This window comes from Macaca thibetana, chromosome 7 (genome assembly GCF_024542745.1).
Source record: "Macaca thibetana thibetana isolate TM-01 chromosome 7, ASM2454274v1, whole genome shotgun sequence".
In the NCBI taxonomy this organism is placed as follows: Eukaryota; Metazoa; Chordata; class Mammalia; order Primates; family Cercopithecidae; genus Macaca; species Macaca thibetana.
In genome coordinates this window covers 106,173,282-106,200,450 of record NC_065584.1, presented here as the reverse complement: position 1 = coordinate 106,200,450, position 27,169 = coordinate 106,173,282, and the positions used below count along the sequence as shown (strand labels likewise).

The following is a 27,169-nucleotide window of genomic DNA, read 5'->3' as shown; positions in this document are numbered from 1 at the left end:
TGTAACAAACAACAGAGATCTATTGTACAACATGGTAACTACAATTAATAACAACGTATTCTAGAAAATTGCTAAATGTAGATTTTGTGTTCTCTCACCACAAAAAAAAATGAAAGTGTATGAGGTAATAAGTATGTTAATTAGCCTAATTTAGCCATTCCACAATGTACAGATAGGTCAAAACATCATGTACATGATAAATATACATAATTCTTGTCAATTAAAAAATAAAGGAATTAGAAAAAAATCAAACAGAGCAATAAGGTAAGAAAAAAAGTATAAAGATTGTCATGACTGTGTATACAGAAAGCCCTGAAGAATCTATAAATGCACTCCTCTTCTTTTACAGTGAGTTTGTAGGTTTGCCCAAGCTCTTGGATATACAAAGTCAATATTCAAAAATCAATTGTATTTCTATGACTATATACAATAAGCAATTGGAAATTTAAACAAGTAACACCATTACAATAGCGTAAGAAACCATCAATACCTAAGAATAAATCTAATTAAAGATTAGTATGACTTCTACAATGAAAATGTAAAACACTGCTGAGAGAAAACAAAGACAGCCTAAATAAATGGAGACATCGCATGTTCATGATTTGAAAGACTCAGTATTACTGAGATTTCAATTTTCCCCGAATTGATCTACAAATTTAAGGCACTCTGAAAACAAATCCCAGGAGGGTGTGTGTATAAACTAAGAAGCTCATTCTAAGTGTGACATGGAAATGCAAAGGATCTAGAACAGCCAAGACACTGAAGAAGAACAACTACTTACTACCAGGTATCAGATATCAACACTTACTATATAAGTAGCTGATTGTGATATTGGTGTAAGCACAGACAAACAGAAGAGTGGGACAGAATAGAGTCCAGGAACAGATCACATATTCGTAGTAACCTGATTTATAATAATGGTGCTACTGCAAAAGATGTTTATTCAATATGGTGATAGACCAGTTGGATTTCCCCAGGGTCAGGGGCAGTCATCCTTGATCTCTACCCTCACCAGATATAAAAATTTAAAATGGATCAAAGACCTAAAACAAAAGATAAAACAATAAAACTCCTAGAAGAAAACAAGGGAGAATATTTTCATGATCTTGGGATGAAGAACGATTTCTTAAATAGGACACAAAAAGCACTAGTAATAATATAAAACCTGATAAAATGAATTTCCTTAAGATTAAGAACCTCTGTTCTTTGATTAAGAATCAAAAGATACGATTTAGAGGGGAGAAGGCAAACCACAGACTAAAAAAAATATATTTGTGATACACAGATATTCCATACCTAGACTATATACAGAATCCCTACAAACCAACAAGAAAAAGATATACAACCCAATTATCAATATGGGCAAAAGACTTGAACAGCACTTCAGAAAAGGATTATCCAAATGGCCAATAAAAAGGTGCCCAACTTCAGTCATAAGGAAAATTAAAATTAAAACCACTGGAATGGCTAACATTTTAAATTCTGGTATTACCAAGTGTGGGAAAACATGGAACAACTGGAACTCTCACAGATGAGTGAGGAGAGTAACATGGTGCAATATGTTGGAGCTATTATTGGAGAATAAAACTGGAGAGCACCATTTGCAGCTGCTCTAAGGCCTAGCAATCCCACTTCTAGGGAGAAGATGAGCATATACATCCACAAAAGAAGACTTGTACAAAAATGTTCATGGCAGCCTCATTCTTAGCAGCCTCAAAATGGAAACAAAACAACTGTCCATCTATAAGAAGATGTGTACACAAATTGTAGTATATTCCTATAAGGGAATATTACTGAGCAATAAGAAGGAAGGAACTATGACATACCTAACATGGAAGAACCTTGAAAACATGAAAGTTCAAGAAGCTAGACACAAACAAGCCATACTGTACGATTCCAATTCTATGAGGCACAAGGAGACGCCAAATTAATTTATGGTGCTAGCAATCAGTGGTTGCTTCTGCATGGTTAATGATTTTGCATGGTTAATGTGTTTGTGTGTGTGGCTTTTCCATATCTATTTTGGGTGGTGATTACATGAGCACATAGAATTGTCAAAACTCATTGAGATGAAACAAGTGAATTTCATTGTATGTAAATTATAACTCAAAAATCATAAAAATAAAAAGTTACAAGAAAAAATGTTTATTAAAACATAGAAATATACCAAGGAATTCAAAGGATCAACAAACATTAGCATGTGGTGAGTGAAGGCTGTTCTGGGCAGGGACCTCAGCCCTGCTCTGTGCTGCTCCAAGACTGCAGAGAGTCTGGGACTGGAATCACAACAGCTACAATGAAGATGACGATGTCGGCTAACACTAACTGAGTCCCTACCCTTACTCACCAGGCACCACACACACTCATTTAATCCTCACACAATCCTCTGTAGACAGTAAATTATCCCCACTTTACAGATAAGGCAATGGAAACACAGAAGTCCACCCTCAAGGCTACACAGAGTAGATGAAGCTGGGACTTGAACTGAGGTCATTCTGACACCAAAGTTTACAGTCCTTCCCATAACCCCATACTGCTTCCTCACTGGCACCACCCCAATCCTGCCCTCAAAGCAGGGTTGTAATCTGTATGGTCTTTCCAGTGCAAGGAGTACACAGCATGTCATCTGGGCCTTATAACAAATCTGTGAGGGATGACAGGGTGGCATTTGATCCCTACTGTGTAATCTTAGCTGGTATCACCTTGGAAAAGTTTGTCTTTCGAACCAGTACAAACAGCTCTGTATCCTTCTGTATTCATTTTTGGGCCAAAGAATGTATACAGCTAGCAGTAATACCTGCATCTACACTCTGTATAAGCAATGTTGATTACATTTTAAAAATTAGGTCATTCAGGCCATGCACCTACATATTCTTTTTAAAAAGTATATTTCAATTAGAACTTAAATAATATTTGCTGAATAAGGTTCTTTCACAATTCCAAAATCGAGCTCACCTCTCTCTACAAGTTTCCATGGCAAACTGCAAACCACGATGGGATAGATCTTTAAGAATTATCAAATGCAAACAATTATAGCAGATGAATTGACATCTTCTGCTGTTACAGTTTAGAAATGCAACTATAGAATATATGGGAATGTATCTTTTCCTTTTCTTTATTTTCTGATTCCATTAAAAGGCTCAGAATGGAGCCCATTGGCAGGAGTCCACAGAGGGAAAAATGGAACACTAGTTTCCAGAGGGTTCCCTCTTCTCCCGAGAATTGGAGGTAGACAGGATGAGACTGGGCAAGGCACAGCAGGGCTCCATGTGTTCAACAGTGATTTGATCACATTTTTTTTCTCTTGTCTTGGTCACTCACCTTCAGTTGTACGGGAGGCAACAGCTTTGACGTCTAGTGAGCCTTTTCTTCTGTCTTTATGTTTGCCTGTCTGATTATCTGTAGAAACAAATGATAAATCACTTTTGATTTAAACAACATATTAAGGAAGGTTACCAATCTAAAATTTAAAAAAAACTTTCAACTTTAAGAATTAAACATGTTTTAAATGCCACAAAAGTAAACACAGTATAGAGATGAAGACTATGAACAACCAGTTTTACGGGGGTAGAGTTTCTCAAAATGTCCCACCAGGTGCACAGATAAACAAGGGCTTTACAGCTCCAGATTATGTAATTACAGAGTTCCAGGACATAAAGTGACAACTGATAGAAATGACCTCAGGGGAATTTCTCCTATTGTATTTCTATATAATTGAATAAAATGATGGGAAAATTTTGATCCCCACTCATCTTGCCCCAAAGAAAAAAAATCTTTCATTTTCTCTACAAAATAAGGACTACAATATCCCAGGGAAAACATTCTTCTCTTTCCTAGGGTAGTACGGTAAACACTGTTTGGGGTATATTTCAAATGATAGTTCATCTTCCTCCCTTTCACCCCCTCTTCTCTACGAAGGACACACTACTCTCCTAGGCTTCAAATGGGGGACTGTCTTTGACTCTTCTCTAATCCTGACCCCCACAGCAATCACTGACAAAGCAACTCTGACTTACCTTCCTGACCCCTTCTCTGTGCACCTGCTGGGTACCATACATCCCCATTTCACAGACAAGGAAACTGGGAGCTGCTCTGCAGATGAGTGCACAGCAGGGTGGGCGCTGAGCTCGGCTCTTCCCACAGCCATGGAGTAGCTTCTCTGCCTTGTCTTGGCTTCCTCACCCAGAACTTCTCTCCCTGCTCATGGACAGGATCTGAATGCAGGCCCTTAGCACTTCCTCTGCACCATCGAGAAGCCTTTTCACCTGCTCTTTGCTTCTTTGCCCAATTAAACTAAATCCTCTTCTCTGTGGGCACTAAAGAGTGAACATGTCAAGGTCACCAATGACCTCCTTTTTTGCTAAGTCTGAAGGCTACAACTCAATCCTTACCTGACCTGACTTGATTGTGGTACTAGACACAACTGATCCCTTTCTGGACACTCCTGTTTGCAGAGTCCACACTCTCCTGGTTTTCCTTCCACTTCTTACTACTCCTTTCTAGTTTCTTTCATGATTTCCTCTTCCTCAGTAACCCTGGTGTTTCCAAAGGTGGTTTTTCAAAGGTTCTGTCCTTAGTCCTTCTCAGTCAACAAAACCTCCTTGGGAGATCTCATTCCTTCCTATGGTTTTAATTAACTCCTATATTGCCATCTTACCCCAGGCCTCTCTCCTGAGCTCCAGACTTACATCTTAACTTACCATTTACCACCTTATCTAGACACTCCTCAGGCACTGCAAATGAATTCATTATCCACCATGAAGTCCTTATCTTTTTCCAAATCTGCTCTTTAACCCAGGTCACTGAACAGCATCTACCATAAGGTGGACAGAAGTCATCCATCACTTCTCCCCCTCTCCTTTCCTCCCCCTTCAATGGGTCAGCCAAATCTAAGGATTCTACCTCCTAAACACCTCGAGTCTATCCCCAGCTCTGTCCTTGTCCGAGCTCAGACATTTGTCATCCTCTCTGGATTATAACAATGGCCTCCCAGATTGGCTCCAAAACACCAACCTTTCCCCCTTCAACTTATTCTCTGCAGGCTGCCAAGTGATCGTTGTAAAACAAAAATCCAACCAAATCTCTCAATCAAAACACTTCAATGGCTCATCCTTGTCTTTAGGATAAGATTCAAACTCCTCAGTGTGGCACCCAGAGTCCTATGAGGTCTACGCCCCCTATCTCTATCCACCTTGAACTATTTATGATTTGTTAATTTGCCTCCCAAACCTCTATGATTTGGTACAAACCACTGACTTGGAAATGTGCCTCTCCCATGCCACCTTCTTCGACTGGTTACCTCTGATCTTCTTTGAAGATGCAGTTCAGGTATCATAACTTTTGGGAAACCTTTCCTTAAAGTCTCTCCACACCACCCCAACAGTGCTGGGTAACAGCCTGCTTTATTGTCTTGCCTTCCTTGCTAACATGAATGACTTGAGAGCAGGGACAGTTTTTCTTGTCTTTCCTAGGTGACCAGCACTGTAGCTACCATCTGCTAGAAGCAGCATATGTATATAGAAGCTCAATAAATACACATCTGCTTCACCAAAAACTTGCACCTTCCTGCTGTGCACAAATCAAAGTTCTGTTATATCAGTCACTCTGATTCTGTGGCTCCCCTGCTCAAAATCCTTCAGCGTTTCAGAGATAAAGAACTTCCTGGCATTCAAGGACAGGTAAAGCTGGCCTACAGCAGCCTGCCTTTCATCTTGCACTGTGTTTCCCATGAATGTGCTGCATCAGCACAACTGCTCCGTCTCTCGAACAGCCTTGACATCGGCTCCTTTCGTCTGAGACACGACACTGCACCCTCTTCAAGTGTTCATTCCTTCAAATGTCCCCTCTTCTCAACCACATGGAGCCAGAAGTGTGTCTCCTTCCTCTGAGCTTCATGATGAGTAATGTCCACATAGCCTGGGCTGGGAACTTATGATTATTTGTTCCTTCATTCTTACCTCTTTTATTCCACTCAACAAACCTTTACTGGGCACCCACCATGTGTGCTGCCCTAAACTAGGCATTAGGGAGGTGAAAATGAGTAAGTTATGGTCCATGAACTCAAAAGGAGATGGTCAGTGGGGAAAAGGGTGGGTAAATCAAGAGTTACAGTAATACTTTTAAAGTTCAGGAGGAGTCTGGAGGGGGAAGTGGCAGATTCTCAAGGGAGTGGGGGCAGAAAGGAGATGGATGGAGTCTTGTAGCTGCAGCCAAGATACGGAGGAGGAGGACAGCATTTCCAGGAGGAGGAAACTGCTTGTGCAGATAGAGGAGTGTGGCTGGAGAGGAGCAAGTAGCAACGTGTGTATGAAGGATGCACTGTGGAAAAATGGAGGGAGACTAAGCAGGCTTTAATTTCTATTTGACTGTTTCAAAGTTACTTTATGTAAATACAAGATCCTCTTGTTCCTAAAAGTCCTGCTAAGCTCACTCCTCCCCTAGTCCCTGTAGCACGTTATAGATGATTCTAGCAATTTTCGCCCAGTGGGTAGAGATGGACCGTGTCTCCACCCTGTCACCCCAGTGCCCAGTTCTCAGAAGCTCTCCTCAGGGAATACCAAGAGGTTGAAGATGAAGTGTAAGGCTTACATCCCAACGAGACTACCAACTCCTGAAAGTGTGCTGCGCCCAGGGCCTCCTGCTTACTGAGTGCTCAGAAAACACACACTCATCCTGAGGTACCCGGCCTGCCAGTGGAGAGAACACTAAACAGGCCTCCACAGCCAGGGCCTGGGCTCAGGATCACCTGCAACTTCATGTCTCTGCTCCTGGCTTCCTGTTCTGTGAAACAGGGTCCATAAGCTCTGCCCATCCTTTCAATAGAGAAAAATTAATAGCATTTCCTTGACCTGCTGGGTAAATCCTGGGAACCCTGGAAAAACAGTGGGGATGATGAGAGGGGGTAACCAATCAGTACCCCTCAAAAACAGCAGCTTCCTCCAACTCACATTAGCCCTGCAGCCTGGAAGTATGAGCTCCAGTTTGGATATGAGGAAGTCCAGGTCCCAGTATCTTATGTGACTTGCCCAAAAGTCATTTTGCCAGGACCACAGCAGACTGTCAGAGCATTTCCTCAGGCACTATCAACAAGCATTTGCAGAGCACTTACTCTGCAACAGGGCCACCTCCAAACTGCCAAGCCCACAGGACTCTGCACATGGGCCTCTGGTAACTAACTACCTCTTCCTCCCAAGAAAGCTCACTTTCTCCAGGTGCAGACCAAATCTCCCAAGTATTTTAAATGATCTATGAGGCCTCTAACAATGGCCCCAACCCTGGTAGCCCATGAGAACACCTGCAAAGTATGAGGCCTGGGCTCCATTCCATACAACCTGAACAAGAACCAGAGCCTGTCACATTACTGGTAAGGCCTGTCCTGACCACCTCCTCATCCCCTGAATGCCCAATCCCCTGGCTTCATTCTTCTCCACAGAACTTAACACCATATGATATACTGTATGTTTGTTTGCTTACTGTCTACCTCACCCCCAGCTAGAAACACATCTTGCAAGCAGAGACATAGATGTTGCCTGGTGCACAGCAGTTGTGCACTGAGTTTGGATGAATGATGAATGAATGAATTAATCCTGCTCCTCAGTGCTCCTCTGGTCATTATTCACATGTCTCTTATTGCTGGACTCCTTTCTTGGTACTCAGTCTTCCTGCCTCACTTTCTCTCTCCAGGAGAGTTGGCCCAGGGCCAAAAGTTTTGGCTTATCACTTCAGATGTGGTAAGTTCAAATCTAAACTTACTGTCCACTCCCTGTACAAATCTGCTCTTTCTTATGATCTTATGTGCACTTGTTATTTTAATTAATGTTATCCAGTGGCCAAGCTAGATATCTCGGTGTCATTCTCAAGTCTTCTCTTTATCCCACACAGTAAGCTGGTTCCCAAATCCTACTGATTATACTTAAGTAACTCCTGAATCCAGTCTCTGATTGGACTCCTGAGGCAGGATTCAGGAGTTACTTTGTCTTCAATCTCTTTTCTCCATGACTATCTTTATAAGACCTGACTCTTTCCCATTTACCTATTTATACAGATTCACTTGGCCTTCCTCTGCCTGGATTCACAGGATGAATCCAAACTGGCCTGCCCGAGCCTCGCCTCTCTACGCCTTTATGTGTGCTGCTCCTCCCACCTTGTCCTCTGCATGACCACTACTTCTCTCCAGACACCAGGTCAACCATCATCATCATTATTGCTGGGAAGCATCCCCCCCAGCTTTTCTCCAGTGTGGTACTACAAACCACAGCATATTCAAATTATTTTCTCCTGCCACCGGAGAGTGAGACTCATGTTCATTTCAGTATGCTTACAGCCAGGCTCATCGCCTGACCTAGAACAAATCAATAGATTGGACAATTGTCACTACAATTTGGTGTCCTCAGTGAGACAGTGTCACGTGAAAACACATGGGCCATGGAAAAGGGAGCATGTATTGGGATTTTATTACTCTTTTGGAGGCTCAGATCCTGAACCTTCCTTCCCATGTCTAGGGAGTACTAAGTCCTCTCACTATGGAAGGGAGAAGGCCAGAGACTCCATTGCTCCATACCCAGTTAGTGATAGAGTAGGTGACACAGGCCCAGCCAAATGAGTCTGCTTTTGAGTGAGTGAGGCAAGGAAGCGAGGTGTGAAGAAGCTATGCTACCCGTGGTGAGAACAGCAACATCCCATAACTAGACCTCAACAGGGCCAGTGGTGCTCAAAGTTCAGTAGTGACAGCAGGGGCCCCCTAAGCACAGTGCTCCTATGGCATGCCTAGGGCAGTGGGGACAGTTGCTCAGCTTCCCCAGGTTCCTGCCTCCTTTTCCAAAACTAGTTCTAGAGCTTTCTTGTCCAATCTGTAAGCAACCCTATTTCCTTCCAAAAAACAAAAAACAAAAAAACTCCTTTCTGCTTAAGATTTGATTTCTGTTGTGTGTAACCAAGGACTTTGGCTGGCCCATGGCCTATAATAGCTCCACCCTGCCTTCTCAAGTGAAGATGACCAGTTGAGACCTTTGGACATAAAACTGTTTATGCTGCTAAGGGGGGAGGTAGGATGGGCAGGTGGCTCATCTGGGTGGGATGGGTAAAACTCCTAAGTCAGCGTTGATCAAGTAAAACGACCAAATGGCCTCGATATAAATGCAGTTTGGGAGATGCTCCCCCTGCCGAACGTTTCTTCTGACTGCATCACTGACTCTGCCTCTCAGTCCCAGCTCTGCCATATCCTGGCTGCCCAACTCTAGGCTGTCTTTGAACTTTTTTCTTTTTTTAGACAGTCTTGCTCTGCCACCCAGGCTGGAGTGCAGTGGCGCGATCTCGGCTCACTGCAGCCTCTGCCTCCCAGGTTCAAGCAACTCTCGTGCCTCAGCCTCCCCTGTAGCTGAGACCACTGGCGCGTGTCACCACGCCCGGCTAATTTTTTGTATGTTTGGTAGGAACAGGTTTTCACCATGTTTCCCGGGCTGGTCTCAAACTCCTAGGCTCAAGTGATCCACCCGCCTTGGCCTCCCAAAGTGCTAGGATTACAGGTGTGAGCCACCACACCTGGCTCATTGAACTTTTCTGAGCCTCAGTTTCTTCCTCTGTAATAAAGGAATATAAATAATAGTCATACCTACTTTACAGCACTATTCTTTTTTTTTTTGGGACGGAGTTTCACTCTTGTTGCCCAGGCTAGAGTACAATGGCTCGATCTCGCCTCACCATAACCTCAGCCTCCCGGGTTCAAGTGATACTCTTGCCTCAGCCTCCTGAGTAGCTGGGATGAGAGGCATGCGCCACCACGCCTGGCTAATTTTGTATTTTTAGTAGAGATGGAGTTTCTCCATGTTGGTCAGGCTGGTCTCAAACTCCTGACCTCAGGTGATCCACCTGCCTTGGCCTCCCAAAGTGGTGGGATTACAGGTGTGACCCACCACGCCTGGCCATATGGTACTATTCTTAAGAGTTAAAAAACAAATGCTTAAAACCAAGTAAAAGCCCCCTGTGAACTTGCAGTGTAGGACTCTCCATAACAGGCCCACACGTGCTGCTTCTACTCTGACGCCTCCAGCCCCTGCAATCTGGCTTCTGCCCTCGCCATTCTCCAGAAACTGCATGTCTGCAGGTCACAGACAAGCTCTTGAATGCAAAGCATTCCATCTCTGGCTCCATATCCCCCTCCTTCCCTATGTGTGCTGCAGCCCTGACCAGTCTTGATGCTTCCCGTTCTCCCTGCCTTGAGCTTCAGCAACACTCTCCAGACTCCCCCACTCTCTGTAACCCCTCTTTCCTGCTTCTGTTTCCTCCTTCTCTGGAGGTAGGTGGTCTCCAGGAATCCACCTCACCCCTCCTCTCCTTTTCTTGCTGTTCTCTTCCACTGCGACCTCAAAGTTTCCATTCCCCTTTCCCATCCCTGGTTTCCATCACATCCACATCTGTGCTACTTGCTAATGCTTGGCTGGCGAGAAACATTTTCATCTCTAGTCCTAACCTCTTTGCAGAACACAGAAGCCAGTGCTCAGCAGGTACTCAACAGAAATCTGTAGAATAAATGGGCAAAGGGGTGAATAAACAAACCCACCTGACTGCCAGCAGGACCTCACAGGTAGAGCTCTACACATTCATCCTCCCCAGCCCTACTGCTACTCCTTGAATCTACAGGCTCAGAAACCACCTTTTCAAGGACTTGCTTTTCTCTCTCTAGTCCCACACCATCATCACATCTGGCCTCTCTTCTCTCTTCCTACTGTCGTCACCTTATTATTCCCTGGCCATTGTTTTCTTTCCTCTCGACTATGGCAGTGCTGGTATTCTCTCTGGTGTCTCCTTCCATGTCATCTGACATACATCCTCTAAGAGCTTCTCAGAGCTCAGATATCATCACGCTGCTCCCTGACTCACAAATCCTCAGAGACTCCTACTGTCTATAGATGAAAATGGAAACTTCCCACCTAGCATTTCAGGATTCTTACTGACCCAAATACCTCTTTCCCCACTGACCTTTTATACCAGTCAAAATTTAGTACTTCCTTTTTCTGGAACATGCCCTGTACTTTCCCTCTTCTATGCCTGTTTTTATTGCTGGAATGCTTTTCCGCTCACACTTCTTTTCTTATTCAAATCCACATCTCCCTGCCTAGGACACCACCCACTGCCCTCTCTCATTCCTGCGGATCACTTCTTATCGCTTGCTCTGTTCCTTTGTGTCAATGTGTCTCTCTTCTTTTCAGACTAAATCTCTGATTGCTCCTGAGGCACCCGTAAAAACTGTGCATCAGAGCCCTAGTGTTAGCCCTCCTGGATTCAGGTGCTAGCTCTGCCACTTCCTAGATGGAGATCTTTGGGCAGATTATTTAAACTTTCAGTTTCCTTACCTGTAAAGAGAATTTCACCTAAAAATGCTTACCTCCTTGAATTATTCTAAGGCTTCATTAAAATAAGCTGTACCTAAAGCACTTAGCACAGGTATCTTGTACACATTAAGTGCTCACAAAAATATGTAGTAAATGTTCCTAAAGTGAAAGAATGAACTGTTCTGGTAAGGCAGAAAGCATATCACCGACAGCATGAAGGGAAGCCTTCTCCTTAGAGGCTCGTACAGACCAGCTGGGCAAGCAGAGCACACTACTCAGGCAAGGCAGGGTGGCACACCAAGTGTCTACGCAGCCACTTGATGGAGCACCTCCTGCCTGAAGCTGGAGTGGCTCTTCACCATCCCAGCCCAGCCCCTTCATCTGTGAGGACCAGAATAGGAAGTGGCTTACTGAAGCCATGACACATTTGAAGGAAACAGGTGACTCCAAGTCAGGGAAATGCATTTGCAGTAACAAAGCTATGGGGATGAGCAGACGGTGTCCAAGGCATGGTTAAGAAACACAGAGGTGAGGCAAGTGCGAGGGGCCCAGTTACCTCCCTGTAGGCTGGCAGTGATAAGTGTCAGGACAGATGAAGACGTCCCTGTTAAAGGACTGTGTGATAATCACCCAACCCTCTTAAAGCATAAATGAGGTTATAAAACTACACTTCGCATGAGTTCATGCATTTCAGTTGACCAGTTCTTTCCCTTGCAGGTTCAGAGACCCGCCCCAGGGCACCTGTCAGAATGCTCACAGGTGCTCAAGTCCTTTGACTCATAAGCCAACCTGGGGAGTCAAGGAGAGACATGTTGCCACAGGCTGAGGAAAATCCCACCATTACACCAGGCAAGCTAGTTAAAGATCTGTTTTTATTTTTTTTCTCCAAACACTCAACGAACTCTAAGAATAAATATGGGGCACCCTACCTGTATGAGTGTCAGACTGAACACATTCGGGTATTTTCTCAGCCTAAAAGTGAATTTTAAAAGCCATTAGTTCTGATTGCTGAAAATCTTGCTGGGGTGTTCCTGGGGTCCCAGGGGCTCTCCTTACGTACCTTATTGTTGCCATTGCACACTCTGATAATGGACACATAGTGTCTAATTTTTCTGCAAGTAAAAAACAATGCATTATTTCTCTTCTGACTCTCTAATTTGATGGATATGTCGTTAATTTTTCATTATGAAATGGCACCTCCCTTTTGTAATACACAAAATGCTCTGAGAACATTTCTTCTTACTGTGACCAAGGCCACCAATAATAAACAAGAGATAACAAACATCCTTTGGTGTCTCTGTACAAGTGACTTCAGTAAAAATGACAAAATTCTTCCCAATTAATCATGAAACAATCAAATATACATGTTTTTTAAAATGAACGGCATGTTAACCAACCAAGAGGCTTTAGTTCCTTAACATGTTTTATTTTCACAACCCTTTATATTGATGCTTTTCTTCAAGTTCCAACAAACAATCTGCTCACAGTCACTGGTGGCCACAGCCGCAGGCCACACTGGGAGTTGAGGTTCACACTGAACGTGGTTAGCTAGACTTCTAAAACAAAGCAACGAAGGCTTAGCTCAGAGGCTGCTGACTCTTCTCATTTATTTATTGTTCCTTCAGTTTTTTCACTTTTTCCCCTTGATAATCAAATCCCTATGTACTTACCACAAAAAATTTGGAAAGGACATAAAAGGGCAAAGAATCAGAACAGAGAACCCACACAGATCCATCTCCCTGAGGCGATCACCAACTGGCAGCAAAGCCTGGTGACAAAGCACGTGAGCCGTGCAGTCAGTGCTGAGGTCTGCAGCCTGGCTGCGCCTCACGCTGGCAGCTGGACCCCTGGGCTAGAAACCTGACCTCTCTAAGCCTCAGTTTCCTCATCTGTGAAGTGGAGATGATCACAGCCCCAACCTCACAGGGCTGCAGTTAGGATGGAATGAAGTGGCATCTACCAGACACTGGGAACTGGCCAGGAAGGGAGGGGCTCAATTAAACAACAGCAGTTACTACAACTGTCACTGCCATACTTTCTCCTGTTCTTTTTTCCTTCTTTCCTTTGCACGATTGAGATTAAACACTAGGTATCATTTTACATTTTACTTTTTGCATTTAACATTATATCATAACCTTTCTCATATTTGTTTTTTGTTTGTTTGTTTTTCCTTTTGAGACAGCATCTTACTTTGTTGCACAGACTGGAGTACAGTGGCACGATCACAGTGTAGCCTCGACCTCCCAAAATCAAGCGATTCTCCCGATTGTCCCACATCAGTCCCCTGAAAACTGGTAAGTGTGTGTCACCACACTTAGCTAATTTTTAAATTTTTTGTAGGGATGGGGGTTTCACTATATTGCCCAGGTAGATCTCAAACTCCTGGGCTCAAGGGATCTTCCCACCTTGGCCTCCCAAAGTGCTAGGATTACGGCATGAGGTAATTTAATTTTCTATGATCATCATTTCTACTTTTTTTGGCCCTAATCTTAGAACCTGTGAATATGATCGTCATTTCTAATGGCTGCAATATTTTAGGTGTTCTGTAATTCATATTCATAATTTTCATCTTACCATATTATTTCTTTAAGATAGGTTTCTGAGATAAACTGTCTGAAATTTTTAGGCTCCTGATATATACTGGTTTCCAAACTGCAGTCACATCTGTTATTTATATAAGAATGTCCATAACTGTTAGTATTTAAAATATTTTTATCTAATTTGATGGGTCGTTGCAGAAATAATACATAGCCTATCAAATTAGGTAAAAAATATTTTCAATATAGGGAGTCTACCAGTTAGTATTTCATACAGCTTATTGAAGTGACATTCTGATTTAAACAAATACTTCGGTTTCTTGTGTATCCATGCAGCTTAAACAGGACTCTGAGTACGGCGGCTGTGCGCTGCAAGTGGAGGGTCAGACTGTAGCCATGAGGAAGTCACCAAGGAAACACTACCCTGGAAGGCCATTCTGTGATGACACCTGACCTTAAAACTTCCGTCAGCAGTCCTTAACTTAAAGCAAATTCTGCAATAACCCAAAACACTGTATGTTGACTGATGTACTTTTTTTTTCCACTTACCCTCCCTGTCCAATGACAGGTATTATCTTCACATTTTGTTGTATATTATCTCCGTTTTTCTTTTTGGCATAGTAAATTCCTTGCCACTCCTATAAATGGAATGTAAGCATCATCATACTTTGTGTTGAGAACATAAACCCAAAAACATTTTCCACTTCAGTTCTGATTCACTTACGTTACTAAAGCAATTAAGATAAAAAACGATCTCAACCCTAAACCGATTTCAGGTAATCGGACAATTCTTTCTTAACTTCCAAAGTCCGTCTCCTTCTGAGTTGCTGACAAAAGTCAGGTCACCATAGTCTAAGTGGCCATATATTTTCAGTGGCCATCTGCAGACAAGAGGGGTCCTGGACACACAAATAAAGGGCACTCCCTCTCACTTCCTCCTCTCAAAACTCCCACCTGCTGAAGTGGAAGAGGGGGCTTAGCCTCTGCCCCTGTGTTTGGGAGGGGAAGAATATCCAGACTGGGGGCCAAAAAGGGCCATTATGTGACCACTACCAGCTTCTGAAGTGAACTAAATGGCTTGAGGCCCCTCTGGGATGTGTGAAGGTTTCACCCCCTATATATGGGGTATGGAGGATGAGGTAACAGCCAGGACCAAACTCAAGTAAAACAAACGATGAGACCTCAAAACCCAGGGCTGAAATCACATTAGCTGTGCTCTCCTGATCAGACACAGAACGTGGGGATTCTTTCAGACAGGAAGTGCAGCCTGGGGAAGGAAGTCTATGCAGAACAAGACCACAGCAAGAGAACCAGGTTGTGGTGACTCCCTTTATCTTGGGGTGGTAGGGAAAGCCAAGATGGAGCTGGGTTTTGTCACCATCCTAAAATGTTATGAATTCCTCCAAGAAATCACCAAGGCCCTTAAGCTATGGAAATCCCTAAAACCCACAGTAGGACACTGAACCCCTAGGGTATACCATAACCTTCTTAGCCTTCCAGAGTCCCTCAGGACCTAGAGTTGACCCAGGCCAGGAGTTGAGCACCATGGCAGCCTTGTTGGCTTAGCTGAAGTTTCCTATCCAGAGCCCTACTCCAGGTCAATTCTGAAATATTCTAGTTTGGTACATGGCAACCTGCATCCAAATACCAATGGTAAGAGCTCATCTTCAGACTCCTCTAGGAAAGCAGATCAAAAAGAAACCAGGATACTCCGATAGAATCAAAAGATGATTACTGATGCTTCCTAATTCTGAAAACAATGGGCACCAAAAAAAGGGCTATATCAAAAAACAGCCAGAAAGCCCAGCTAAGTCCTTAGCTCACACTGGAGAAGAAGGGAGGTATGGGCCTTAGTACAGTTCTGAGGCGGAGCTCAGCCCAGAGGACGAGGCTGGCAGTCCAAAACCGCTAAGGACTAAACAGGGTTCCCTAGGCAGAAATAAGTGGGTTGTTCTCCATATCCACAACTTGCATGCCTACCTTAGAAGGAAGGCTTCAGGAGACAGGTCTAAGGGTTACCTCTGAAGCTCACTATCAAGGGGAATACGGGAAATTGTGACATTTGCAAAACCATGAATATACTAAAAACCACCAAATTGTATACTTTATTTATTTTTTGAGACAGGTTCTCGCCATTCACCCAAGCTGGAGTGCAGTGGCACAACCATGGCTTATTGCAGCCTCAACCTCCCAGGCTCAAGTGATTCTCCTACCTCAGCCTCCCAAGTAGCTGGGAACACAGACACATATCACCATGCCCAGCTATCAAATAGTATACTTTCAACGGGTGACTTGTATGGTACAGAAATTACATCTCAGTAAAGCTGATACATTAAAAAGAGAGAGAGAAAAAAAATTACAGGGATCAATTCAATCAGTGAGCATTTAAAAAAATATATTCAGGCTGGGCACAGTGGCTCACGCCTGTGATCCCAGCACTTTGGGAGGCTGAGGCAGGCAGATCACGAGGTCAAGAGATTGACACCATCCTGGCCAATGTGGTGAAACCCTGTCTCTACTAAAAATACAAAAAATTAGCGGGGCGTGGTGGCATGTGCCTGTAGTCCCAGCTACTTGGGAGGCTGAGGCAGGAGAATTGCTTGAACCTGGGAGGCGGAGGTTGCAGTGAGCAGCCTGGTGACAGAGCGAGACTCCGTGTACACACACACACACACACACACACACACACACACACATACACACACACTTTCAGGATTTTCTTCTCCTTTCTGAATAGACTTGAGTGGCTGAGCGATCCCAAGTCAAGGCTAACAGGCCATTCCAGCCAAAGTTCCACAGTCCATCTAAAGAAACAGGACAATTTAGACAATGGCTTGGCTTGGGTAACAGAGTCACTGGAAAACAGAGTTTTCCAGTCACCAGTGGAAACAAAAAATATTTACTTACATAAATATCATATAAGATTTAGCTCCAGCTGGGCACTGTGGCTCACACCTGTAATCCCAGCACTTTGGGGGCTGAGGCAGGTGGATCACGAAGTCAGGAGTTCGAGACCAGCCTGGCCAACATGGTGAAACCTCGTCTCTACTAAAAGTACAAAGATTAGCCAGGCATGGTGGTAGGCGCCTGTAATTCCAGCTACTCAGGAGGCTGGGGCAGGAGAACTGCTTCAACCCGAGAGGCGGAGGTTGCAGTGAGCCGGTATCACGCCATTGCACTCCAGCCTGGGCAACAGAGTGAGACTCTGTCTCAAAGAAATAAATAAAAAGATTTAGTTCCTGATAATAATAACAGTACTACCTTAGAATGCTATCATGAAGATTAGGTTGGGTAATTCATGTAAACAAACTCTTAGCAAAGTCCTGACATATAGTAAACATTCAGTAAATGAGCTGGTTTGGGTACAGGTGGTTTGCACAGGCCTCTTTCTCCAGGCCAAGCTCCCCTCAGAACAGGAGTAAGACTACTACCTCCCTTCTGTCTGCCTCAAGCTATGCACCAAGCTAGGCTTCTCTGGCTACTGATGCAGTCCCTCTTGGCACCCATTGTCTTGAGAAATAAATCATCATCATCCAGCCATCCTATCACCAAGGTGAGCACAGTGCATGCACATGATAAACTGTCAAAGAACACTTGGAGCTTTTGTTACTGAATGGGAAAGGTAGGCTGAGGTTCAACTATAGAATCCTGGCAGCCAAGTTGAGGACTATGAGCTCTATGCTGAGGAAGCAACATGACAAAATGATGACTCAGTAAGACTAATGAGGCAGTAGTAAATGGTGGACTGAGTGGAGATGGAGGATCCTGGACAAGGAGACAGAGTTACACGCTGTAACTCCACAGTGTGAGAAGGCGGCCCTGAAGAAGGTCAGGCCCAGGGAGTGGACCCTCAAAGCAGGGGTTTAATAGCCATCAATGCTCACGGATTTGATGGAGGGGACCAACAGGCAGGAAGGGATCAAAACCATTTCAGGAATCTAAGTCAAAGCAACTGTGAGGTTGGTCCATGAGCAGAGACAGCAGGAGTTGGAAGAGAGATTGGGTTTTTTGCTTATGGGAGATGAGAGAAAACCATTGCTAGACAATTAAGATGATAGCAGGATGCTGAACCAGACCTTGGAAAAGAGGCTGACACTAAAACCAGAGAAGTGTGAGATTTCTACAGAGCAGAAAAGATACTTCAACAACAAAGAAGCATTCTGAGGGACAACAATAGTGGGCAAAGGCCAGAGTTCTGGTAAATCTGGGAGGAAACAGGAGGAAGAAGAATAGGAAAAGGGGAGCCCGTGAGAGAGGAAAGCAAAGGCACAGGAGCTAATAAAGGTCAAAGTTTTGAAATGCTAAAGAGTTCTGCAGCTGCACATCATCATCATAGGCATCTCAGTAGCCACCATTTATTTGGCACCCATTAAATGGCAGAAGAAGAATAACACAGTTTCTGAGGGAGGGAAAAAAAAATCAAGATTTCTAAGAGGCCATGCATGGTGGCTCACGCCTGTAATCCCAGCACTTTGGGAAGCTGAGGGAGGAGGACTGCTTGAGCCTAGGAATTTGAGACCAGCTTGGGCAACACAGTGAGACCTCATTTCTACAAAATATGTCAAAAAAATTAGCCAGGTGTGATGGTACACACTTGTGGTCCCAGCTACTTGGGAGGCTGAAGTGGGTGAATCACTTGAGCCTGGGAGATCAAGACTGCAGTGAGCCAAGATCGTGCCACTGCACTCCAGCCTGAGTGACGGAGCAAGACCCTGTCTCAAGAAAAAAAAAAAAAAAGATTTCTAAAAGAGAAGAGACAATGTGAAGTTTAGGTATCTGAGAAGATGGGAGACTATGGGTTCTAGAGCCCTGATAGACAAGTCTTGGGGAAGAAAAAAGAAGAGTCAGGTGGATATACATACAGGATGCAAAGACACATGAGTGCAAGGGGCTGGAAATCAACATACCTGTTATTTTTACCCAAAAGAGGAGCCACTGACAAGAATGGGCAGCAGGGGTTTGTGGAGATGGAAAACATTTATAATATTCCCTGCTTGAACATCATCAAAATTTCTCTTCTGCCCTAAGAAGGTCCAACTTCAATATCCAACACCTAGTATCTGACACTCTAAGGCCCCAACTCCTGGCCATTTGGCCATTTCCTGAGTCTCCATTCTGCAATGTTGGTCCCCAGCAGATGCCTGAATTCCCCTTCCTGATCACATGCCACTGTTCCATAAGGCCTGCTGACCCTTCAACAAGCCCTGCTCCCTGGAGATGGAATTATGGATTCTTTCACCTCAAAACACAGGCCAGCTCAGCAGCCTGCCCTGCTGCCATGTTGCCCATAGACCGGCAGGTTGCTGACAAAGGACAAAGGTCACTTTTCCATGCTCCCCAAAAACTAGGAAACACAAAACAAATACCCAGGCTCTTTTTACAAATAAAGCAATATAGGCCAGCTGCAGTGGCTCACGCCTGTAATCCCAACACTTTGGGAGGCCGATATCGGAGGACTACTTGAGCCCAGGAGTTCGAGACCAACCTGGACAACATAGGAAGACCCCGTCTCTACAAATAATTAAAAAATTGGACATGATGGCATGTGCCTGTGGTCCCAGCAACTCAGGAGGCTGAGGTGGGAGGACTGCTTGAGCCCAGGAGGTCAAGGCTGTTGCACCTCTGCATTCTAGCTTGGGTGACAGAATGAGACCCTGTTTCAAGAAAAAAAAAAAGGAAAGCAGTATAGGGGTCAATAATTTGATGATGTTTCCTATTCTTTGCTCACAATAAGTGTAATTTTAGAGAGCAGGTCTCTTGCTATTCAAGTTTGAGGCCTTTTGTTACCTGGTGCCCAACAGCACAACCGCAGCAGAGGTGAGACACAGTTCACACAGAACTGGATGGAGCCCAGCACTTAAGAGCGCATCCCTTCCTTACCTCTACTTGCCCCCTCAGTGAGGAGGACATGGAATGTCTCAGTGGAAGTTCTGCCACATCAAGGTGTACAAGGCCCATCCTGGTTCATACCCAGTTGAACCTCACAACAAAACCACTGGCTTATCCAGCAGTAGCAAAGAACCTAAATGCCAGGATTGAGGTGGCCATGGTAACGCCCCCACCATGGCTGCTGTGGTCTCGGATGACTGCTGCTCTGTGGCCTCCTTCTGAGTATGCTCTTCTCAACCATGGAAAGGAATACTTGCCCTCACCTACATGGCGCACCTGAACACCTGAGGGTCTCTTCATCCATCTTAGCTTTCATACCTCTCTTTCTAGAGGACCTTCCACTTCCTCTAGTAAAAAAAACCGAAACAAAACAAAACAAAACAAAATCCTTGACAGAAAAGTTGAAGGCAAAATAAGAGTATGCCTACTTTTTCATTCCCCTAGCAGGGCTTCACTGGGCCCCTGCAGCCGGTCTATTCTTTCCTTGTTCTCACTTCAAGGCAATGTTGTGTGCTCAGAGACATAGGGAAGGCAAAGAGAAACATGCCAATTCATGGTGTCTTCATGGGGTCCAAGATGAGTGGAGTATAAGCTTTGCACAGCACCCTGCCCCTGTGGTAAGCTGCTGTTTTGTGCTACAAGATAGGCACTAGCCAAATGCCATAGGGGAGAGAGTATCACTTCCATCAGTGCCTCCACAGAACAGGCAGCACAAGTCACCAATTTTTCAAATGTTTGAAATAATCAGATTAATAGTCTCTACCCAACTTCCAAAAAAAAAAAAAAAAAAAAAGTCCAGCAGAAAGGACCACAAATGATTGTGAAAAGCAGTAGTGTTTTCCTTCTCATCATATTTTAAAATCTGTCACAATGAGGCACTATCAGAGGCTGCGGTTCAGAGAAACAACCTTTCAGACTGAGCCTGCCTTTCTTCTGCCTGTTCCTTCAGCATCATGATTATGTGACATCTTACATTATTGAATAATGGTTACTTTTATTTGTTTGTTTCCAACCCTTGAATATGAGCTCTCTAAGGCAGGAATTTTTGTTTTGCTCTTCTTTCCATACCAGAATCTAGCACAGTGTCTGGCTAACAGAAGGCATTTTTAAAATGCTCAATGAATTAACAAGGATTGGAGAAATCTTGGGCTCAGATGTCTTCTGAGAATGTGTTGCCTTACTAGCAATTCTTTACCCAGAACCATTTGCCAACATCTACAACTAAGAAGACCAGTTATTAGAAAGATCAAGTTATTCACCTACTATAAAGATAACAACAATGGTTGCTAAGTTCCAATTCAAGTTACTTTCCTTATTGGCTAATCATATTATATGTTTTCTTGACCCCAGTTTCCTCACCTGCAAAATGGATATAACAGGGATAACACTCCCTATACTTCCCTGGACTGCGGGGAGGAGTAACACTGAGATTACCTGGTAGTACTCAGTGAACACTAAGTCTTCCTTCTCTCTCTGTTGTGAAAGTTAAAAAAGGTACTGACCTCTTACTTACCTTGCCTATCCTGATGCATGAATTTATAGTATCGAGCAAGTCAGCCTTTTTTTCATTTATAGGCACTTCTCCTAACTCCTTCCCTATTAATTCACCTGACTGATAGCCCATTGTTGTTTCAAATGCAGGATTTGCATACTGAAGGGAGACAAAAGAAAAAACACAAAGTGAATTAAAAGTCATTTTGAAAAAGAGGACATTCAAAGGTTTTCAACCTAAGCCCTTCACGTTTTTCCCCAGAAAAAGCTCAAGAGCCTGGACCTCACCGTGGCAGTTCTGAAGCCATAAGCACATAACCCATGAAGAATTCTGGAGCCCAGATGAGCTTCTGCTTGGGTGACACCCAGCTCGGCTTTCCGCTATGTTCTCCTGAGGCTCCAGGAGGGCAGCAGGCCCACTCCTACTTCAACAGGGGCAGAGGAAGGGATGTGTACAGGGCCAAACCAGGAGCTGCTACAACAGAGCCATTTAGATGGGGGGTGGGGGTGGGGGCATGATGGAATAAAGCACCCGGTAGAGTGCAAAACACTCAGGCTCTCCTCCCCCTCCAAACATTGACCTCAGCAAGTCACTTAATCCCTCCGAGACTCTTATCTGGATATGGGAATGAAACATTTCTCTTGTCTCTTTCATATGGTTCAAAGAAATGATGTGTATGGAAAGCAGGCTATGAACTAGGAAGTAAATACAAATGTAAGGCTTTATGGTTAAGTTTCAAATATGACTGTAAGATAAGCAGAAAATGTATGGGAAAACTGTACACGTGCTAATGATGATGATGATAAAACAATAATTGGATACTATCTGTCAGGGTCTGTTTTCCTCACTGGGCACTATAGTAAACGCTTCACATACATTAACTCATTTAGTCCTCATGACATCCTTACAAAAGGCAGGCTGTTGTTCTTACTAATATTGCTTCCATTTCCATTTCCACAGACGAGAAAGCAGATTCAGCTGGATTAAGCAACTTGCCCAAAGTTGTTCAGCTGAAGCAGGATGGAGCCCAGGCCCATCTGACACCAAAGCCTGTGCCCTCAAACACTGGCTCACGCTGCCTCTCAGGGCACCAACTCAAAGTCAACACCATCAACTCTTCAACAAGGAAGTCACAAGTCACATTACAGTGAAAGTACTGGAGAGCCCAGAAGTGAAATCAAAGTGGAGCTAATTCTCAGACAAAAGGATGTTTTTTCTGGTGCAACTCCCTTTTTTGCTGTTATCTGAAAGCATTTAAGCTATGTTGCTTTAAGTCATATAAACTCACTTTGCTAATAATGTGTAATTTATTCAGTACTTACTAGGTATGTTATTTCTGAAACTTTTAGTTGTTTCTAGTATATTTCTGTAAGTGCAAATTATTTTCAAAAACAGTGAGAAAGGTGAAAGACTCGCAGACCTTATGGTCAGAGCATTCCCCCTCCTACAACAGGACTACCCCCAAGCCGCCAGCAATCACCCTTTTCAGTCTCTCCTTGTCAAACAAACTAGTGGAAATAATGAATGCAAATGTGGCATTTCTACAGGCATTTTCTAAGACCTTAATTGTTAGTATGTTTTCTAATCTACAGGGAGCTTATTTTAAATTACATATTTTATTGATTTTGTTCTGATAATCCTCGAAGGAAAAACTGGTCTCCTGAACTTCAAAAAGGAAAAAAAAAAATCATATTGGAGAGGTTCAATCCTAAAAACTGGAACTAACAAAACAAGAATCCAGAAAGACAGATTTCCAAAATAACAAACCTGTATAACACGGTCTTCACTTGTAATTTCAATTGCATCTTCACTGTTTTCTAACGCAGTGAATACAGAGTTACAAGCCCTTTATGAGTAAACAAAAAAAGGAATGATTAATGTAAATACTACAAAATCTAATAAAATCTTGGGTTATTACATTAACTTATTTAAATGTATTTTTTGTCTGATTTATAAGGAAGGGAGAAAATATTTTAAAACATAAAGAAGAAATAAACATCCTCCTGCAAGCCCCTCCATTGGGATCATCACTATGTACACACTGTGGTATCTTTCCTTCCAATGTGAAGGAAAGACACATTGGGCCAGTGGGCCAGGGTGGCCACACACCGGGGTCAAATCCAGCTCTTCAGCAGCTGTGGGACCCTGGGCAAGTGACTGAACCCCATCAAGCCTCCCCTCTTACCACCTTAGAGTCCTCATGAAGACTAAACAAGAGAATAGAGTCAAGAATACTGCACAGAGTCTGGCAAAGAGAAGGCAGTCAATCATTTGTACCTATTATTTTAAACAAATTATTTTCACAAAATTGAGGGCATCTGGAATGACTAGCTTTGCTTCCTGCTTTCTTCACTTAGCCGTCTTCTGTGAGCATTTTATCACATCCTTTGTGTTTGAAAACATTTTTAAAATTATATAAGTAACAATGTTTATTGAAAAAAATTAGAAAATAAACATTAACAAAAATAAATGGAACACTATACCACAGCCACTTGAATAATAAAAAAGACAGTCGACAACATGTATTAGTGAGGAACCCTCCTACACTGCTGGTGGGAATGTAAAAAAGTGCAGCCCCGTGTTGGAAAACAGCCCCATTAGGTCCACACAATATACAAATGTATATGTAATATGTATACAAAAACAAGATCATACTCTACAGTTTTATAATCTGCTTTTCTCACTGGCACACTATACATTAATCTTTCCATATCAATAATTGTAATTCTTTATCACTCTAAATAACTATACAATATTCTAAGATTATATTATGATTTATTCAATAAATCCCCTATGACTAGACATTTAGGTTGCTTCCAGGTTTTTTCCTTGTATAAGGAATCTCCCAAAGAATGATTTTAAGATTCTCTGGCCTTAGAAGATGAAAAAAAAGAAAACAACTGCCTGCTTATAAAGTGCAGAGATACTACTAAAAATAACAATGCTGGCCAGGCACGGTGGCTCATGCCTGTAATGCCAGCACTTTGGGTGGCAGAAGTAGGCAGACCACTTGAGTCCACGAGTTCAAGACCAGCTGGGCAACATGGCAAAACCCTGTCTTTATTAAAAATAAAAAATTAGCTGGGCTGGTGGTGCACATCTGTAGTCCTAGCTACTTGAGAAGCTGAGGTGGGAGGACTGCTTGAGCCCAAGAGGTCAAGGCTGCAGTGAGCAGTGATCACACAACTGTACTCCAGCCCGGGCAACAGAATGAGACCCTGACTCTAAATAAGTAAATAAATAAAACAATGCCTTTACATTATTCCTGGTATTACTAAACTGTCTCACTAAAGACAATAGCTTAGCCAATAAAAATCAGCTCATTTTTAGCGTGTAAAAAAAAAAACCAGGAGATAATATGTAAATTATAGCTCAATGAAGTTATTATTTTTTTAAAAAAGCAAAAAACACGCTGGGCCTGGTAGCTCATGCCTGTAATCCCAGCACTTTGGGAAGTTGAGGAGGATGGATCGCTTGAGGTCAGAGTTTGAGACCAGCCTGACCAACATGGTGAAACCCCACATCTACTAAAAAAACACAACAACAACAAAAAATTAGCCAGGCCTGGTGGCACGTACCTCTGTAATCCCAGCTACTTGGGAGGCTGAGGCAGGAGAATCACTTGAACCTGGGAGGTGAAGGTTGCAGTGAGCAGAGATCGCGCCACTGCACTCCAGCCTGGGCAACAGAGTGAGACTCTGTTAAGCTCTGATTCAAAAAATCAAAAAATAAAATAAGCAAAAAACAGTAAGAAATAAGTTCTCACCTCCAATATAACAAGCTTGGAGGAGATGGATCTGTGAGAAGCCCTACCGGGTATTATCATACTTGTTTAACTTTTGCAGATATGGTAAATAAAAAATGTTAAATCATTTGCAAGTCTTTATTAGTGAGGTTGAACATCTTTTCACATTCATTGGCCTATATCTCTTGTGAATCGCTTGAGAACATGTCTTTTAATATTTTTCTAATTTTCAATTGATCATTTTAAAATTGATTAATCAAAGCTCTTCATGTATTAGGACACTAACCTAATGTCTGTCCTATATGTTACAAACACATTTTTCCCAGTTTGTAATTTGTCTAAATTTTAAACACTATTTAAGGTTTATTTTAACTACAGACAAGCTTAACATTTTTATGTTGTCTAATCTGATTATCTTCCTTAATAAAATGTGGCTTTTATAGATGTTAGTTTATAATGACTTTGTCATCCAATTACGTATGTCCACTTTTATTTTTTAGTACTTATGTAGCCCTACTTTTTCACATTTAGGTTTTTAATTCATTGGAGTTCATTTTGGGGGTAGGATGTGAGATTGGAACATAGCTTAATTTTCTTTCCAACTAATTAACCAACTATCACAATTCTAGTCACTGAAAAGTCCACCCTTTCCCGTGTTGATTTAAAATGCCATGTAGTCATATACTAAATTCTTTTTTTTTTCCCCCTTTTTGAGACCAAGTTTTGCTCTTGTTGCCCAGACTGGAGTGCAGTGGCTCAATCTCAGCTCACTGCAACCTCCGCCTCCTAGGTTCAAGTGATTCTCCTGTCTCAGCCTCCCGAGTAGCTGGGATTACAGGCATGCACCACCAAGCCCAGCTAATTTTTTGTATTTTTTTAGTAGAGACGGGGCTTCATCATGTTGGCCAGGCTGGTCTCGAACTCCTGACCTCCGGAGATCCACCTGCCTCAGTCTCACAAAGTGCAGGGGGCCACCGTGCCTGGCCACTCATATACTAAATTCTTAAATATATCCAAGTCTGTTTTTGTTTTTGCTTTTTTTTGAGATGGAGTCTTGCTCTTGTCACCCAGGCTGGAGTGCAATGGCACCATCTCAGCTCACTGCAACCTCTGCCTCCCAGGTGCAAGCGATTCTTCTGCCTCAGCCTCCTAAGTAGCTGGGATTACAGGTACCCACCACCACACGCGGCTAATTTTAGTATTTTTAGTAGAGACAGGGTTTCACCATGTTGGCCAGGCTGGTCTCGAACTCCTGACCTCATGATCTGCCCGCCTCAGCCCTCCAAAGTGGTGGGATTACAGGTGTGAGCCACCACACCAAGCCTGTTTCTGGTTTTTATATTCTAGTTTACCAATCTAGCAGTGACACCCTTACTTGTTACAGCATTTTAGTGCATTTTAGTATCTGACAGAACAAGACTATTTCTCCCAATTCTTTAGTCTCACATTTCCTTTCCCTTTATATTTTTATATCTCCCTGTATAATGGACATCATAATTTGGCTGCCAGCGGGAGCACAGAGAACAAAGCAGGGCATGATGGGAGATGAGGACAGAGAGGTAAGCAGTGTACAGACCATGGAGACCCTTGTAGGCTACATTTTGGAGTCTGGACTTCATCTTGAAGGCAGTGGGTGCCTATCTGGGGTGTCACAGAACAGAACACAAATGGAATTATGTGTTACGTCTGTGTGGAGAATGAAGAAGGAATCAAGACTAGATATAGGGAGACTAATTGGTGCTTTCAATAATCCGGGTAAAAAGAGAGGGACCTGGACTAAGAGTAGCAGTAGAGATGAAGATTAAGTGGACAGATTCCAAAAATTAGTAAGATCAATTAGACTTGGTGAGTGACTGGATTTAGGGATGTATGTAGAAGAGACAGGGGTTTTTAGTTTAGGACCACAAGGTAGATGACAGCTAAGGTATACAGGAGGAAAAGGTTTGAGGTTACAGTCAGATTTAGAGATGGGAGAAAGAATGAATGCAGTTTCGAAAATGCGGATTTCAGTCTAAAGGACTATTTTTGCCATTTGCTGCTTACAAGATCTTGGGTGTGAGTCAGTTAACTTCCTTGGGTCTCAGTTTCTGATTCTTGATTGGATAACATAAGCTCCAGCTTCACCTACTGCTCCAAAATTCTGCCCTCCTCTGAGAGAGGGTAGTAGCCTAATTCA

At 43.1% G+C, this 27,169-nt stretch overlaps 1 protein-coding gene across 3 annotated transcripts in view; it reads right to left on the bottom strand.

Moving 5' to 3' along the window:
* The window catches only part of PDE8A (phosphodiesterase 8A), a 155,870-nt gene that overhangs the window by 28,275 nt on the left and 100,426 nt on the right, over nt 1-27,169 (bottom strand). For all 3 annotated transcript variants that reach the window (XM_050796136.1, XM_050796135.1, XM_050796137.1), the window contains exons 7-12: nt 23,016-23,094; nt 21,270-21,407; nt 14,417-14,505; nt 12,391-12,442; nt 12,260-12,302; nt 3,322-3,399 (exon numbers count right to left, since the gene is read on the bottom strand). In XM_050796136.1, coding sequence (XP_050652093.1) covers nt 3,322-3,399; nt 12,260-12,302; nt 12,391-12,442; nt 14,417-14,505; nt 21,270-21,407; nt 23,016-23,094 — 479 coding nt within the window. The remainder of the gene's footprint in view (nt 1-3,321; nt 3,400-12,259; nt 12,303-12,390; nt 12,443-14,416; nt 14,506-21,269; nt 21,408-23,015; nt 23,095-27,169) is intronic.